The sequence below is a fragment of the Ruditapes philippinarum genome, unplaced genomic scaffold (genome assembly GCF_026571515.1).
Source record: "Ruditapes philippinarum isolate M1 unplaced genomic scaffold, ASM2657151v2 ctg3645_1_1_1_1, whole genome shotgun sequence".
Classification (NCBI taxonomy): domain Eukaryota; kingdom Metazoa; phylum Mollusca; class Bivalvia; order Venerida; family Veneridae; genus Ruditapes; species Ruditapes philippinarum.
This window is the reverse complement of record NW_026866970.1, coordinates 94,194-113,367: the sequence shown is the minus strand read 5'-3', so window position 1 is coordinate 113,367 and position 19,174 is coordinate 94,194. Positions and strand designations below refer to the sequence as shown.

At 37.0% G+C, this 19,174-nt stretch overlaps 1 protein-coding gene and 1 long non-coding RNA gene across 2 annotated transcripts; both read right to left on the bottom strand.

The window, feature by feature from the left end:
• Positions 1-4,459: 4,459 nt before the first annotated feature.
• LOC132734377 (uncharacterized) lies at positions 4,460-5,124 on the bottom strand. The gene is made up of 2 exons (XR_009626311.1): positions 4,750-5,124; positions 4,460-4,611 (listed from the first exon to the last, which is right to left on the bottom strand). It is a non-coding gene; the product is annotated as an uncharacterized LOC132734377 (long non-coding RNA).
• Positions 5,125-9,248: 4,124 nt separating this feature from the next.
• On the bottom strand, positions 9,249-13,813 carry LOC132734371 (uncharacterized). Its single transcript, XM_060721110.1, has 2 exons — positions 13,462-13,813; positions 9,249-13,373 (listed from the first exon to the last, which is right to left on the bottom strand). The coding sequence occupies exons 1-2, from the start codon at positions 13,811-13,813 to the stop codon at positions 12,550-12,552; spliced, it is 1,176 nt and encodes a 391-aa protein (XP_060577093.1). The 3' UTR covers positions 9,249-12,549.
• Between the last annotated feature and the right edge of the window lie 5,361 nt (positions 13,814-19,174).

Here is a 19,174-nt window from a genome sequence, read left to right as displayed (position 1 = left end):
CACGACAAATTCGCATTCTGAAGATTCCTTCATTGCCCGTAGATCCCATTCTTTTACTTTGACTCCCACACTTATGATGATCCAGATTTGTTATAAACTGTTAATCCGTCTCATTATAAAAACATTGTTCCATTTGTGCAGTTATCTGGGTTAGCAAATGAAATATGTAAATGAAACACATCAAGATTCAGTATGTTCCAAATCCATAATTCAAGAACGGCCCATCAATTTTAGCTGTCAACATCACAAAGTTCATAACTCTTGAAAATGGATTCCTGACGAAATAAACATTATTACGTCAACAACAATTTACGAAATATATGACGTAACAAAAATGCGCTTTTTATGGACGATTCCAGTTGCGGCATTGACAGAGGGCGGTTAGGCATATATAACCTCATACAGATAATAATTAAATTTTAAGCGTTGAGAATGGCATTTAAAATAAATTTTGTAGATCTTTACCCAGATTTTGCAGTAATTGTTAAAATTACATATATTAACAATAAAACTTTTGATAACATTTAAATGATTTTAAACACACTTAATGACATAAATCTATATGACAATACAATACTTCTTCCATTAATTCACATATAACCTACGTTTTGATTTTATGTTTTTAAACTATTTTATATATTTCTCAGAAATGATTTTCCTACTGTACATATTATCTCGTTATTCAAGACTTCTGTAAATCCTACCCTTTTAGCTGCAACATATACCATATGCGATATTTTTTCTCCCGCGAAAAAAATATGCTATTGTTTTTTTCATTGAACATTTTCAAATTTTAGGAAGGCTAAAATAATTGAGGTCATCACTCTGTGTTTCTCTTTGAGTCGATCTCCCCTTCATATTAACATAACTTATGTAACGCTTTGAATCTACAAAATGAAACAAAAACAAATAAACTTTTTGTCCCTTAATGAACGCTCCAATTCAAACTTATTCTTGATAATATCAAATCACTGACTGTATTTCTGGACATTTTGTTAAATTGTGAGACGGAATATTAAATCTGTATTTACGAGTTTTAAGTTTATAGGCCTACGTACGTTTGGTTGCTCAAACTAGAAAGCATGTTTATATTCTTATAATTTATATTTTTCCTCGGACGCGAGTCTGTGTTCTCTCATTAGCAAATGAGCTAGTTAAAGTAGACACTGTGCAAACCAATACTGAACATATAGTGAATCAATTCCCCTTGCTATATATTTCTTGTCAGATTTTCATGATAATGTAGTATTTGTTGGCGATTTCTAACGTCAGGTTTCTGTACGAAAAGTTTTAGCGCACGGACATCGCACCCGAAATAAGAAGGGTAAGAAATTTTTGAATCCCATCAGTCCTGGTTAATTTAATTATTTTTAAATAGACGTGATACATAATAATGGACAGTATTCAGACAACTACAGAATTATTTAAGTTAAACATTAATTAGCGAAGAACTAGTTTTTTAGTCTTCTATAGTTAGTGTTCCCGTTCCCCTACGACGCATTGCGGTATTCGCTTGATTGAAACGCTATCTAATCAAATCACTTCTCTTAATGCTATAAAATACGACAATATATCATGGTAATTATATAATTATATAAATCTTTGTGTGTTATAATTTAAAAAACGGTTAGACTCTACTGATATTTCACTTCAAAGGATTTTAAACTGATTATTTTAAATAATGGTTTGTTATTAAAATTGCCTTTTTGACACCAACTTTGTTCTCATTTTTCATTTCAATGATAACATTTAGCCATTGATCAGTAAGTAAATAAGAATAAATTATTTTTTTATAATAACCGAGTACAGTTCACGCTAATTGTGAGACGAACCCTAAATGACGTCTGTATGGGCGCCGCCATTTTGAAATGGACGTCACGTCAGGTTACAACGTAAGTCAACGGGAAAAAATATAATTTTAACATTTTGACCATATTTCTGACTTTATGGAAAAAATGAAAAACATGCCTAGAGATATTGACGTCAGGGTTAACATGACATTATTTTAAATGATTTTACTATTATATTAAATAAAAAATGGAATGTTCAAATTTGATGGGACAGACTATAGTTGCAATTATGGTATTGTTTGATTTTATTAACCTGTCAATTCCATCCTCATTATAAGGTCAATGCACAGAATATATTAATATTCGATAAATGTTCAGTAAATTCCGTGAGAGGTACGCAGCACGTAGCCCAGCTTACACCCTTCTTCTTATTTTTCCTTGCCACAATCGGACACTGTTTTAAGTTTCAAGTTGTGAAATCATTTTTTCAGCTTCATCGTCGCTTTTTGCTATTACAATAGCCATGTTGGATGTAGAGCTTACGGTTTCTACCGAAACCTCTCCTCACTGGTGTCCCAGTAATGTACCTACCGCTAATGGTGGGTCAATAGCGATTACCCAGTAATATGTGATTGAATTCATCTAGTTTTTGTGTCGCCTCTACGGAGTAGTGGCGACATATAGGGATCACTTCTCCGTCGTCTGTCCGTCCGTCTGTCTGTCCGTCCGTCACAAAACTTGTCCGGACTACTGCTCATAAACTACTGGTGCAATTTCATCCAAACTTTACAGGAATGATCAGTACCAAATCTAGTTGTGCATATTGTCAGCATTTTCCGGTTCAATGATTTTTGTCAGAGTTATGGCCCTTTAATAATTTTTAATTTTAAAGTTTGTCCGGACTACTTCTCTTATACCACTAATGCAATTTCAATGATACTTCACAGGATTGATCTGTAGCTCAAGTCCTTGCGCATATTGCACGGGTTTTCCGGTTGAATGATTTTTGGCCGAGTTATGGCCCTTTGATAAAAAGGTGTTTTTTTCTTTGTTTTGCCAGATACACAAAAGCTTGTCCGGACTACTCCTCATAAACTACTGGTGCAATTTTATCCAAACTTTACAGGAATGATCAGTACCAAGTCTAGTTGTGCACTGTCCGTCTGTCTGTCTGTCTGTCACAAAATTTGTCCCAACATGAAATTGGCCATAATGAGGCGACACGTGATTACTGATCGCTCTTGTTATGAATAAGTTACACTGACCGTTTTAGCGAAATAGGGTAAACCAAGAGTATAGAATATCAAAATGTCCTACATATTGTAAGATTGAACAGTGTATGTCCAGGTTTTTTTTCTTATTCATAACTATTTTCAAAAATTTTGAAGTTATAGTTGTTCTGTTTTAATATGTTTTGCACTCTTTTGTATATATTATATTTTTGTATATAATTGATTCTAAAAATTCATTTGGATTATATATATTAAATAAATGTAATTTCAGTGCCGTAAAATACTATACAAAATGTGACAATTCAGTGTTTCTTATTTGTTTCATATCCTTGTAGACAATTTTGCAAGCTCTTGACCATTTCCTTTAAAATATACATAAAAATAAAGATATAATAAGTCTAAAAAGAATGTCAAAATAAGGGATCGAACCTCGGACCTCTCATACATTAGGTAATTACTTGACCGACTATGCTATTACGGATGTTACAAGTACCTACATTAAGCTAGTGGGAGTTTTCCAAACGTTAGTGATATACTCCATATTACTTCTCGTAAAATAAACGGACAAAACCGAAGTGGGATCGACTATTGAAATGAGTGCTTTAATGTATTCATTATTGACAGGTCAATAAAGTCAGACTATAGACGTCTTATAATACTCATCACTCTGAAAATATTTAATGATTTCTCAATATTATATGATTTTTGTGTCGCCTCTACGGAGTAGTGGCGACATATAGGGATCACTTCTCCGTCGTCTGTCCGTCCGTCCGTCACAAACTTGTCCGGACTACTACTCCTAAACTACTGGTGCAATTTCATCCAAACTTTACAGGAATGATCAGTACCAAGTCTAGTTGTGCATATTGTCAGCATTTTCCGGTTCAATGATTTTTGTCAGTTGTGGCCCTTTAATAATTTTTATTTTTATATGCCCGAAAGAATTTCGGGAATATTATGTTATACCCCCTGGCGTCCGTCCGTCCGTCTGTACGTCTGTCCGTCCGTTAGCAATTTGGTTTCCGGAGCATAACTTAAGTTCCATTTGGCCCACAGTGTTCAAACTTCATAGGATGATTGTCCATATTGGGTAGAAGACCCCTATTGATTTTGGGGTCACAAGGTCAAAGGTCAAGGTCACTATGACCTTAAAACTGAAAACAGTTTCCTGAGCATAACTTAAGTTCCATTTGGCCCACAGTGTTCAAACTTCACAGGATGATTGTCCATATTGGGTAGAAGACCCCTATTGATTTTGGGGTCACAAGGTCAAAGGTCAAGGTCACTATGACCTTAAAACTGAAAACAGTTTCCGGAGCATAACTTAAGTTCCATTTGGCCCACAGTGTTCAAACTTCATAGGATGATTGTCCATATTGGGTAGAAGACCCCTATTGATTTTGGGGTCACAAGGTCAAAGGTCAAGGTCACTATGACCTTAAAACTGAAAACAGTTTCCGGAGCATAACTTAAGTTCCATTTGGCCCACAGTGTTCAAACTTCATAGGATGATTGTCCATATTGGGTAGAAGACCCCTATTGATTTTGGGGTCACAAGGTCAAAAGTCAAGGTCACTATGACCTTAAAACTGAAAACAGTTTTTTTAGCATAACTTAAGTTCCATTTGGCCCACAGTGTTCAAACGTCATAGGATGATTGTCCATATTGGGTAGAAGACCCCTATAGATTTTGGGGTCAAAAGTCAAGGTCACTATGACCTTGAAACTGAAAACAGTTTCCGGAGCATAACTTAAGTTCCATTTGGCCCACAGTGTTCAAACTTCATAGGATGATTGTCCATATTGGGTAGAAGACCCCTATTGATTTTGGGGTCACAAGGTCAAAGGTCAAGGTCACTATTACCTTAAAACTGAAAACAGTTTCCGGAGCATAACTTAAGTTCCATTTGGCCCACAGTGTTCAAACTTCATAGGATGATTGTCCATATTGGGTTGAAGACCCCTATTGATTTTGGGGTCACAAGGTCGAAGGTCAAGGTCACTATTACTTAGAAATTGAAAACAGTTTTTTTAGCATAACTTAAGTTCAATTTGGCCCACAGTATTCAAACTTCATAGGATGATTGTCCATATTGGGTAGAAGACCCCTATTGATTTTGGGGTCACAAGGTCAAAGGTCAAGGTCACTATTACCTTAAAACTGAAAACAGTTTCCGGAGCATAACTTAAGTTCCATTTGGCCCACAGTGTTCAAACTTCATAGGATGATTGTCAATATTGGGTTGAAGACCCCTATTGATTTTGGGGTCACAAGGTCGAAGGTCAAGGTCACTATTACTTAGAAATTGAAAACAGTTTTTTTAGCATAACTTAAGTTCAATTTGGCCCACAGTATTCAAACTTCATAGGATGATTGTCCATATTGGGTAGAAGACCCCTATTGATTTTGGGGTCACAAGGTCAAAAGTCAAGGTCACTATGACCTTGAAACTGAAAACAGTTGTTGGAACATAACTTAAGTTTGATTTGGCCAACTGTGTTTAAACTTCACAGGATGATTGTCCATATTGGGTAGAAGACCCGTATTGATTTTGGGGTCACAAGGTCAAAGGTCAAGGTCACTATTACCTTAGAAATGAAAACAGTTTCTGGGGCATAACTTAAGTTCGATTTGGACCACAATATTGAAACTTCAAAGGATGATTGCTTTGTGAAGGAGTTAATACTTTATTTAATTTCCATGTCTTACAAATTCTTCATCTTTACTAAAAAAAAAAAATCACTTTCGGGCATATAATGCTCCGCCTAGCGGTGCTCTTGTTAAAGTTTGTCCGGACTACTTTTTTTTTTCTGTGTGTTGCCAGATACACAAAAGCTTGTCAGGACTACTCCTCATAAACTACTGGTGCAATTTTATCCAAACTTTACAGGAATGATCAGTACCAAGTCTAGTTATGCACTGTTCATCTGTCTGTCACAAAATTTGTCCCAACATGAAATTGGCCATCATGAGGCGACACATGTGATTACTGATCGCTCTTGTTTATAAAAGCGTCCTGCCGGTTATGGGCTGGCCTTCTTTTATTGTTGATTATACCTTTAATCAAACTTATGAGTTCTTCTAAGCAGACCGATTTAGTTTCTGTAGATCTATTATTGTCCTTTTTAACATATATAGATCTAAAATGAACATGTTTTTGATTGGCCGGAGACGTTTGGGCAGATTTATTAGCCAATAACGGAACCATAGTAATGCTCTTAACCGGTGTGTCAGGGATTGACATTAGCCCGGAAAGAGATAAATTCTTGTATCCCTCGGGGGGTCGACAGGGTCCCTGGAGGGACTATTTAAATAGAAAGTATGCATAGAGACCATGGAGTCCTCGTCGGTGACATCAAAGTCCCCACAATCACTCACGGGTCGATCCTTTGAACCGTCAGTGGTGACCCTTCTGCCACCGGTGGTGACCCCCTGATCTCCTTGTTGTTAGGAGTGGAAAAGGAGGGGGGGTCGATAGCACCCTCACTCTTATCAATTTTTAAAATATTCTAATCCCTGTTGGGGGTCCTCACCTCTGCCACACTCTTATTGAGCAAACATCCCTGTTCGCCGTTAATAGGCGAGCATGGGGGTGTGACAGAAGGTGAGTTCCTGGGGGGAGACCACGATCAACCTCTTCCTTGATCATGGCCTCCTCCTCCTTCAGTATGAGCTGCGCCTTGGTCCAGCCTACTTTTCTGGCTCGGGCAATAGCTGTAATTGCTGTGGCGCGGAAATAGGCGACACAACCCGTGTATGCCGCGTTGTCCTTCGCCACAATTAATGCATTTAATAACACGAGATCCACAGGTCCTTGTATTATGATCCCCGGCACACCTACCGCACTTAATGCTACCCCTGCAAGACTTGGCCATATGATCAAAGCCCTGGCAAAGATAGCACCTGGTCGGAGGCTTAACATAGGTCTCTGTTTTATATTTTATGGTCAGGTTTTCCTCCCTCAGGTACACCTCAAGGGGACACTTGCAAATGTGAGTTTGAGTGCTGTAGATGGCTCCCTCTTCTTGTTGGGAGGCCTATCCACAGCAACAAGGGATGCCCCCTTGGACCTGTAAAACTCCAGCCTATGCTGGAGTGTTGACAGGTCCTCCTCCATGGATATGCCGTGGATGACAACATCATATGTTGTCTCCCCTGGCATATTTGACACTACACATAGGATGTTATTCAATTTAAATTTTCCTATTTTAATGCTGTTCACAAGCGCTTCTTGTGATACAAACTCTAATAAAAGATTACCAGATGCCAAGGGTGTCGCCTTCTTAATATTTTTCACTTTACTGTTGAGCTCCTTGGCCTGGGTCCTAACTGGTATTGATGTTATTTTCTTATTTAACCTTTTTAGGACCCCTATGTTCTCTGACGTGTTGCATGATATCTCATGATTCTTGCGAGGGTCCAAAGGGCAACCAAGGACCCGTTAAAGATCCATGTGATGTCTAGATGGCCCGTAACAGGCCACCTTGACTGGCATTTTTGCCAATGACTGCGGTTTAACCGCCAATTATCAATATATATATATTTCTGAATTTCTGAATTTAAAATCTATTTATAATTTAAAACTATAGTTATATGCATAATTATACTATGTATATGATATACCCTTTTATTATACTATATAATACAGCTGATTGTTACATTTAAAAAAACAGAATGACTCACTAGTCAGAACTTTCAGCACATATTTCCAGTATCTGTTACTGGTTCGAAAAACCACAATTTAATAACCGTCCATAGATTTCACCCACTTTCTCTAATCTCTAATTCAAATGTAGGGTTGTAGGGTGCAGTTGGAGACTGAAATTATAGACATGTTAATTAGTTTAGGGCAAAAAGTCTTGGTGATTTAATGACATTAAGACTCTTCAATTACGAAAAAAATCTTGCTGATTAATTTGAACTTTAGAATATAATTAGAAATTTATAAAATTTGACTATATGCATACTTTTTAAAATTTCTTATCAATTATGAACAAGTACCTTATCAACATTTAGACTCTTTTATTTATATATAACTTGCTTTGTATCATTGTATGGAGTTATTGATTATAAGAAATTTATAGAAGTTGACTTAGTAATATGTGTATTTTTAGTATCATTTATCAATTTTAACAAGAAATACCTCATCTACCAAGGTTGAGTGTAGGACATGAACATCATTTATAGAACATGCCTGACAAACAAAAGTGAGTGGTGTGTGTCTTCTGTTAGCTCTATTGTAGGCAGCTTTTGTTATACCTGTGAAATTTATATTTAATACATAAATACATAGTATAGTTTATAAAAAAAAATATTAATTATAACATAAACATACTGCATTTCTCATTTATTTTTATAAAGTTTCAAAGCTTTTAAGCAGTTAAAGCTGTTTATACATTGTATTGCCCAATGTTATGCAAGGCACTTTCATCCATTAAGTGTTTATTGCATGTCACCTTGTTTATTCAACATGTTGATTGGTTGTTTATTCAACAGTTATCTCATAATTGATTAGATAATTGGATTAAAATGGTATTACTGTATGAAAAAAAATTGTATGAATAAATAAATAAATAAGAACGAATGAATGAATTGCTTTATGAAATCAGAGATGTAGATACCTCCTATATTCTCAATTAAACTAATATCACTCATGCCTTTCAAACAGTGAAAAATTAGGCACTTTGTAGCAAATAAGATTTGATGGATGTTCATTTGATCCTTTAATTATGCCCCCACAATGTGGGAGCATATAGCGTTGCACTTGTCCGTCCGTCCGTCAATCTGTCAGTCAGTCAGTCCGTCCGTCCCGAAATCTTGTGAACGCAACTCCTCTTAAACCGGATGGCAGATTTTGCTTAAACTTACAGGGATGAACAACCTTAATGTGTAGATGTTAGTAAAGGAAGGAATTTTCGCTGCAACCAAATTTAACAGAATTATGGCCCTTTGTTGATTTTTTCACTAGATGCTATGTAGAAATTTTGTGAACGCAACTCCTCTTAAACCGGATGGCAGATTTTGCTTAAACTTCCAGGGATGAACAACCTTAATGTGTAGATGGCAGTAAAGGAAGGAATTTTTGCTGCAACCAAATTTAACAGAATTATGGCCCTTTGTTGATTTTTTCATTATATACTTTGTAGAAATTTTGTGAACGTAACTCCTCTTAAACCGGATGGCAGATTTTGCTTAAACTTCCAGGGATTTACAACCTTAATGTGTAGATGGTAGTAAAGGAAGGAATTTTTGCTGCGACCAAATTTTACAGAATTATGGCCCTTTGTTGATTTTTAGTTTTCAACTTGTGGCACATGTAGTCCAAAAAATATTTGACCTAGAGTCATAAGATTGACAGAACAGTGGCAGGTGAGGGCATCCGTGTCCTATGGACACATTTCTAGTATTATACACCATTTGAAAATTAAATATTTTGTCTGTTGCTGCATTTTAAAATATTGGTAACTTTCCTTGCCTTTCACTTAAAAATACATAGCAAAATTTACCATTGTTTTCATCATTTGAATTGATTTGTAACAAAAATCAATAAGTAGTTCTCTGTAAAAATTGATGTATCATTGATTTAAATTGGAACTGTTTATTTTTTACCGGCAGCCATAGACAAATGCATAAGCTTTTAGAATCTGGTTCATAAGTTTTACTTGATATAAGTTTTAAGTTTAATAAGCACATGTGATATCTGAACTGGTTAGGAAGTTTCCTATCTCTGTTACCTATGTCTCTGATAAAATATACAAAAATTACTTATACACTTATTGCAATGAATAAAAAAGAACAATTTGTATTTACATATAACTTAAAAAAGTTGCTAACAAATTAAATAAACTTACCGTTATCACATGTGTTGCCAGTTCCCACATTTTTCACAATCAACTGCAGCATCATTATCAGACACAATTATCCTGCATTTAATACAAAGATCATCCATAATGTCATTAATTAAACAAATAAATAGCACCAGTTATGTAAATTAAGCACAATGTATAGAATAGAATAGAACAGAATATTTTATTGGCATTAAATACAAACAATATTTATAGCCATACAAATATAAACATGTATAGTGGTGCATACAAACTTTACCAGAAGAACAAAAGTTTAACAATGTAGATTTAACAAACATTAAGTCTAGTTTCTTAATGGTATCATTGTCTTTCTCTGAAAGCCAAATATAAAAATCGACCTAATTTGTAAATTGATCTTATAGAATCTGTTGACATTAAAGTAGTGAACTTTTGAAAATACACAAAATCATAATGTAAAAGCACAAATTTGTCACCAAATGAATATAACTTGTCAAATGAATGATATAAGGTAAGGATCGTGTGTGTGTGTTTTTAGTTTTATTTATACTGGGCGCCGGTTTCCCATATGTCCCAGACTAGTCGGCCTCTATTACGATTGCTGGTAACGTAGAGCCTGCAACGGAGGACTTATTCGCCTGCAACGTCGTCGATGTCATAGAGCCGCGACAGAGGTCTTCTCAAGCTGTCGATTGTCGTAGGCCTTCCCTAGGACCAAATTCTTCGCTCAATGAACAAATGACAATAGGAGGAAAGGCACCTCTTCCGGGAGCAGCAGCTCTCTTTAGGGCCACACCCTTCGTCGTTGGTTAGGTCACACCAGCTAAGTGACCTAACTAGGTCACCCATCTGGTGTGACCTATGCCTTCCTAGCGGCGTGCACGCCACGAAGGGAAGTCGGAAGTAAGGATCAAACCGAAAACAGACTTAAGTACAAAAACTTCAATAATTAAAATCAACTCATAATTTATTAGCCAATTACATGTTATACTTACATTTTTCATAATTGCACTTGTCTTGTTCATCTTTGACCAATAGCTATTCTGCAGTTATGGTTACTCAAAAATATGAGCTAATCAAACATATATTTTCAAAACACCTTAAAAGAATATGAATTACTTTAACTATTACATGATAATACAATAATCAGTACAGCTAATTAACAGCTTTGTATTCATGTTTTGCTTTCAGTCCATTAAACAAGATACTGTCAATTAAAAACACAAAGGAAGTGTGAAAAAGATTATATACTTAAAATATATCAAAGGAAAAATCACACAAAGGTTCACACACTTCAATAGAAAGATTATTCAATTAGTTATATCACTTACACATAAATTGAAATTAGTATTAATATATAAAAATAAAGAACAAAAATTTACTTACTATCAACTTTGTGATATGAGCCTTTTTGTAGTGCAAAAACAACAATATAACCATTGTCTTTGGTCAATTACATGATAAAATAATATATAACATTTGTTAAGACAATAAACATAATCACTACCGTCTTGAATACATTTGACATTTTTGAACATAAATTATTGTTGAACACGAAATAAAAAAAATGGGGGGTGAAGTGTCTTAATCAAATTTCTTAAAATGAGGGGTGAACTGTCTAAGGGGTGAGGTGTCTGCAAAAAAGGGCCTAGAGTGAAGTGTCTGGGAGGTGAAGTGTCTGTAAACCCTATAGAATATGTTGCACGACGAACAAATGAAGTAGTGTGTTTGAAATTGTTTACGATAATTGATCAACTGCAAATTATATTATTTACCTGGTAAAGTCGACGTATTTGATGTTTTCACCATCCTGAGCCTCTTAGTTTAGTTTGACAGCGTTCGTTCGTCCACTGAAGAAGGATTTTCAGGGGTCTAGTCTGTCTTGAATGTTTAGACCCCGGCATGGGTGCAAGTTTTCCGGCATATGCCGGAAGTTCCGGTTTTTCATGTGCCGGAGGGATCATTTTTGCGAATCACGTAAATCCGTTGAGATATTTGGAGGGGTATGGTGCGGGTCTACTCTTTCAAACTGAGAAGTACCACCGATTAGAAGTTCATAATGGAGAACGCTATGTAACATACGGATGCTCACGGTTGTTCTGGAAGCGTCAATAGTAATCTTTCGCGGAAACTGCCGATAGTTTCCGAAGATATACGAGATGTTTACGAAAACATTGTAGAACCTTCAGTATGATAGTTAAAGGACTTACCTATCTGTATGTCTGTAATTCTGTTGTGGATACACCAAAACACTCTGTTGATTGCACGGATTAGTTTCGCCTAGATAATGTTCGTGTAGCACCAATGGCTGCTTCTAGAGGAATCTCCCAGAATACCTTGCGGCCCTTCGCCGCCCACAGTAACGACCAATCAGGGGCTATGGAACATATTCTTTCGTACCCGACCTATCTCGTACCAAGGTCCGCGAGTACCACACTCCTCCCCGTCCTATTTGAAGGTGTTGGCCCACACTGACGACTTAGCCAATGAGGCTCTTATTTCTGAGACGACTTTCCTGGTTCCAACCAGTACTGGTATTGCAACTCCTTGCCTCTTCAAAAAGCACTATAAGTTACGATCCTTTGTGTCTGTGATAAAATGGTCTAAATTACCAGTAACCAAATATTGACGATCCTAGGTCCTATACCCATGAAACATTTAACTTGCCTATAACCTTTGATCAATAATTAAGCACCTTTGGCTTAATCAGAGCTGTTTCCCGAAAGTGGCAGCTTCTTTTCAATATACCGTCTTCGCGTGTTGAAAGATGCCAATTCGATCAATTTCTCCCAAGTTGTACCCCTTGCCTTGGCTAAACGCGACGCCACCCATCCGATCATACTTGGGGTTGAATTGTCACATTTTGGAGGGCTAAAATACGGAGCATCGGACTCCAGGAGAAGTCGAGAAGATTCTACTCCCATTACCGTTTCCTTATGATCCATAGACCGGCAACTCAAAACGGTGAACCCAATGTATGTATTGGGGAAAACTTCTAGCCACTTCTTAAGCATCGACAGGGACCCAGTAAAACAATGAAAGTGGATCAGCTGTTCCTTGATGACAGACTGATGACATTTCAGTAACAAGAGCAGAGTGTGAATGGCTTTATCTCCCAATTCCGTAAGGCTTCTACTATGCAACACCAGAATGTGTTCTTTATTCAAGAAATTCAACACGGCCTCTAACTTCAACATCTGCTCTGCCCACGTGATTGCCGGTACCTTCCTATCCAGTCCAATCTCTCCGAGTCCCACTACTTCCGGCAACTCTAGGAGAGACTGCAATTTTGACAAACTCGTCTCGTCTATGGTCTTCTTTGGATGGATACCCACCACGGGAGTAACCTCTTTCCTGGTCACAGGAGACAAGGACTCGAGTAACTTCACAAGGTCCTCAAGACCCTTGTGAACTCCCAGAAGCCATCTGGTACACAGCTTTAGAGCACTCAATCTTCTTTGTGAAACAGAATCCCCAGACAATATAGGGCTAAATATCCCCGGAACATGAAACTTAAGGGCGTGTCCTGCTTACTTCTGCATCACACCGTCTAACTGGACATCGCATGGGCCGAACCAAAATCAACTTAGGCTTTTTCGCGGTGCTGTCCCTACTTCTTGAACTATCCGCAGCTCTTTGGCGTCTCCCATGAGACCCGGTCCCATGAACTTGAACCCTCAAGCCATGGGCTTCGACAGGTTGGTGACTTGATACTGTGGCTACGGGCCTCGATACCCTTTCCACTACCCTTTCACCACTTCTGTGCTCAGCTTTCTCTCGAACACGAGGACGCACGGGGCTTATTGGCTTCCCCAACATGGCAGATTCCGATGGGCTAGCTCCCAAGAGTTTCTCTGCACCTTCAGATGAAACGGACTCTATCTCCATGTCGGCCTCCCCCACACCTAGCAATTTATCTTCTTCTAAATGCTCCCCCGTACGTTGAATATTAGGATCGGTCTTCATTTTAATATCCCTACTTCTACCACTTGCATGTACTTTGGACTCTGGCCGCTAGTAGGTGCTCAAGTAGTAAACATTCTTAGAAATCCACTCCTTAGAATGAAACTGGAGGCTGTCTAGTTCCTTGGCTTGATCCCTCAACCAATTTTTCTTGTCCCTACTTCTGGCAAGTTCTACCTGATCCTTTAAGGCATCAAACTTGATGGGCTTCTGGCAAAGTGTTAAAGTCATGATTACTTTGCTCTTTTATAGCAATCTGGGCATTTATATTTGATATTTGTCTATATCTAATGCATCTGTAGCACTAACGTCCACACATGAGCCATGGAACCAGTCATTACAGAAATCACATTGTATCATAAACCTGCCCTGCCATGGCTTTCTACAAAGGCAATATACCCTATCGCTTCCTCGGGCAGTAGATTTTTCTCCCAGTGCTTAATCCATTGGGGCACTTTCCCATCATTACAATTTTTATACGCCCGTTTGAAAAACGGGACGTATTATGGGAACGCCCCTGGCGGGCGGGTGGGCGGGCGGCGTCCAATTTTGTCCGGAGCATATCTCCTACATGTATGGAGGGATTTTAATGAAACTTCATATAAATGTTCACCACTATGAGGAGCAGTGATGCGCTCATGAACCAAGTCTCTAGGTCAAAGGTCAAGGTCACACTTAGAGCTCATTGAAAAATGCTTGTCCGGAGCAAAACTTCCACATGTATAGAGGGATTTCAATATTACTTGGCACAAATGTTCACCATTGTGAGGCGGAGTGTCGCGTGCAAGATTCAGGTCCTTGCGGCCAAGGTCAAGGTCACACATAGAGGTCAAAGTTCAGATAAAAATATGAAGATGTGTATATGGACCATTTAGTCATCATTTATTGAGGGATTGTAACACAAATGGTCATTATCAAGACTATGGCTGTGATACATATAATTTAGGTCAATATATACAAGGTCAAGGTCACTAAAGATGATGAAATATCCAGATTTTGTAAATAGAATTTAATCAAAGGGAGACAACAAAGTTATTACTTTGTTCATAAATGACTTACACAATTACTCCCCTTGATCTATTTTCACTTTCAATTCTAAAAATAGAATTTAATCAAAGGGCATGAAATAATCCTCTTTCTTGGACTTGAGTATGTTCTAAAGAATGTAACATTTATTTACACATGTTTCATTCATTGGTCAAGATTCTTAACTGTGATAACTATGGTGTTCTGTAGACTTGGTATTTGTTCATAAAGATCATACAGTAATTACCTTATCAAATGTAAATACTTTCTCATAGAAATTTAATTATATTTTAATTTTCAAGTAAATATCAGTTCAGCTCATTCAAAGATTAAGAATTGTAATGAAATGTATTTCCCTAGAATAAAATCTAAAATCAGAATTTTTTAGTTATTAAATTACATGTACTTTTTATACGCCCGTTTAAAAAAAGATAAAAATATGAAGATGTGTATAGGGACGATTTAATCATCATTTATTGAGGGATTGTAACACAAATGGTCTTTATAATGACTACGGCTGTGACATGTACTTTAGGTCAATATATCATTATATGCAAGGTCAAGGTCACTAAAGATGGTGAAATATCCAGATTTTGTCTGGAGCATATCTCCTACATGTATGGAAGAATTTTTATAATACTTTATGGAAATGTTCACCACCATGATATGTATTGCTCCATGCATGATCCAGGTCAAAGGTCAAGGTCACACTTAGAGCTCATTGAAAAACGCTTGTCCGGAGCAAAACTTCTACATTCATTCATGCATGGAGGAATTTTAATGTTACTTTTATAGATTTGTTCACCACCATGAGACGTAGTGCCCTGCACATAAACCAAGTCTCTAGGTCAAAGGTGAAGGTCACAGTTAGAGCTCATAGAAAAACACTTGTCTGGAGCAAAACTTCTACATGCATAGAGGGATTTCAATATAATTTGGCACAAATGTTCATCATTGTGAGGCTGAGTGCCGTGCATAAAATTCAGGTCCCTGCAACCAAGGTTAAGGTCACACATTCTGTGCATATCTTCCCTATTGATTTGTTTTAAGGTTCATTTAACAACACAGTGCCAAGAATAAAAACTTGCTTGCTAGATAATACTTATCCATAATGCCCCCATCTCCATCTAAAGCTTTTTCGTAAACGGGCGTATTTTGTGACTATGGCACCCTTGTTGAGTCTATCATGATTTACCACCATAATAGCATTACGCAGTTTTACACGGAAAATATATGCGAACAACTTGGACACAATAATTCCCGGACCCTTCCATGGCGGACAAAGCTTTTTGCATTTGCCCTTCAAAACTGCAGTTTCAAGTAGATAAACTTTATCACCTACTTCATAATTTCTTTCTAATAGACGTAAATCGTAATTACGCTTCATTCTATTAGAAGAACTTTTCGTTTTCAGGTGAGCTAACTCATGGGCCTCTTTCATTTTCCTTCCCAGCTCCTCAGAATAATCCTGAGGCAACTGAGCCTCATTTAATTTCTGAGGAAACATGAGATAGGCTGGAATATGTACTTCACGCCCCAACATAAGCATGTTGGCCGTGAAACCTGTCATACGATTTAAGGAGGCCCTTAATGCTCCCGCTATTTGTTGTATGTGTAAATCCCACTGGTTTTGGGACTTACCAATAAAACACCTAACCGCATCCATTAGTATGCGGTTATATCTTTCAACTTTTCCGCCCTTAGCTGGTGGAATGATAACGACAACAAGAATTAGCTTTATCTCATCTATCGTAAGAACTGAAACATATAAAGAAAAAAACATATTTAATTTTACAGAATAACAATACATACTTTTACATAAAAACAACATCATAATTGGATTATAACCTAATGTTGACCAAGTTGCTTTAATTTTCAATTTCCACATTTTATGTACAAAGTGATGCCGCTGCTATTCCCCTGGTGTCGGCTGAAACGATGGTAGTAGGAAGGGACTCTCGGCCAGGTGACAGCAGTTGTTTGAGAGATGAGCATTCCTGTAATTGTAGATGTTGTCTTCACTGTTGAAGTAAGCCTGCACGTTGTTGTACTAGGTGCTTCTGTGGTTTCCAAAGTTGTCTTCAACGTCGAAGGAGGCCTGGGGGTGTTGTACTAGGTGCTTCTGTGGTTTCCAAAGTTGTCGTCGTCGTCGAAGTAGGCCTGGACGTTGTTGTACTAGGTGCTTCTGTGGTTTCCAAAGTTGTCTTCAACGTCGAAGGAGGCCTGGACGTTGTTGTACTAGGTGCTTCTGTGGTTTCCAAAGTAGTCGTCATCGTCGAAGTAGGCCTGGACGTTGTTGTACTAGGTGCTTTTGTGGTTTCCAAAGTTGTCTTCGACGTCGAAGTAGGCCTGGACATTGTTGTACTATGCGCTTCTGTGCTTCCAAAATTGTCTTCAACGTCGAAGTATGCCTGAGAGGTGTCGTACTGGGTGCTTCTGTAGTTTTCAAAGTTGTCTTCAACGTCGAAGTAGGCCTATAATGTGTCGTACTAGGTCCTTCTGTGGTTTTCAAAGTTGTCTTGATTGTCGAAGTAGGCCTATTATGTGTGGTTCTAGGTGATTCTTAGAGGAAAAGGAAGCTTGGTTTACAATATACTGGTGCTTGGCATGAAGTACTACCACAAGATATTTCTGTTCAATAAAATCTGCAATGTTACAATTTCATAGAAGGCCAGTCATAATAGAAATTATGGTAAAACTAATTCCTTCACAAATGTTTTCACGATTAAATAAAGATAAACATTATCTACATTTTAAGAAAAAAGTCCTTAAAAAAATCTCCTTGCAGAATCCTGAAAAATCGATCATAAAGATTTAGTAAAAATCGATATTTAAATGTGTCTCTTAAATTACACCATACTTTAATGTTTTGCACGTTCGGTGACGTCATGCTTATTATATTTTCGTTGAAAGATCTTAAGTTACTTCAATATCAGCATTCCTAGTGCAAAGGTGAGTAATTTTAGTCATTTTTATATTCTTCTGTATAAATTTTAGGGAAAAATAAGTCAGTAGATAGATATAATTGACCACCAATCAATCGATTATGCAGATGACAAAATGTGTCATATAATTTCGCGATTTTAAACACAATTTTGCATAAAGTAATCATTAAAAGAGAGTTTATCTTTTACTCACTGTTCTACATTGTTTTCTTTTGTACAATTATCTAAAATGACACTGAATTAACCACACATCTTACTGGGTATTTAAAAAAATGTATATGCACAAGTTATGTAAATTTTTCTTTGCTACGGAAGCGTGTTGTGACCAAAATCACGAAAATCTAGGGATATTTTTAAAATGTTAGATTTGACTTATTTCAAAGAGTTGGCATGTTTTATGAATTGTGGAAATCATAATTAAATCAAATAATATGTTAACTTGATGTAAACAAACGTATTTTGTAATACATAATGTATTTCTAAGCAAAATTTTAATATTCCAGCATGTTATATGAAAAATAGACAGCGTATCCAATAGGGTGTAATCAAGCTAAAACTATTACCTTTTAATGAGGAAGTTGTTACTGGAACTATATACATTGCTTTTACTTCTAAACAGAAGACATGGATTTAAAACCCAAATTATTATGCCAATTATTGATTCTGTTGTAGGCTCAATCATATTATATGCATCTGAGAGTATGGTGTTATAGCAAATCAAAAGATAATTGAGCATATTCACTTGAAATATTGTAAAAGAATTTTAAATGTTAGAGCCAATACAAGCAATGTTCGTATATACGGCAAACTCGGCCGTCACCCATTGTATATCAATCGATACGTAAGAATAATTAAGTTTTGGTGCAAATTGATAAATACTGACAATATAATTTTACGGAAAACATATGAATTAAGTTTATCTGATTGTTATAATTAGGTAAAAAAAAACTGGGTATCAAATGTTAAAGAAATGCTATATATATATGGTTTATCCGAATACTATTTTGATTACCATATCATGTTTTAGCCGCAGATGTCTTCTCCACCATCCCCGATATATATATGTTTTTGTACACATCGGACATTTATATGGTCTTATTGCTGAAGGTAGTTGCTGTCGGCAAGGTGGGGATGGACCTGATAGTTGTAGTACTAGATGTTGTTGACATGCTAGAAGAATGCTCGACAATTGTCGGCCCTGGAGTTGTTGATTCTTCAGCTCTAATCCCTGTCGTTGTGACTTCGAAGGATGTTACTAGTGGGGTCCTGGTCCTTTTCTCCTTAAGCGTTACCATTATGAGTGTTGACGGGGTCTGCGTTGAGGTGGTAGTGGGAGGGGCAGTCCATGCAGTGAATTTTCGAAACATACTCTCTGATTTGCCTCCTTTCCGGC

What these genes read in the sequence shown, in the direction of transcription:
- LOC132734371 (XM_060721110.1), bottom strand. Translation starts at nt 13,813, where the DNA reads ATGAAGACCGATCCTAATATTCAACGTACGGGGGAGCATTTAGAAGAA. An exon ending in AGCTGCGGATAGTTCAAGAA is followed by an intron (nt 13,374 to 13,461) that starts GTAGGGACAGCA and finishes AGAAGTAAGCAG; the next exon opens with GACACGCCCTTAAGTTTCAT.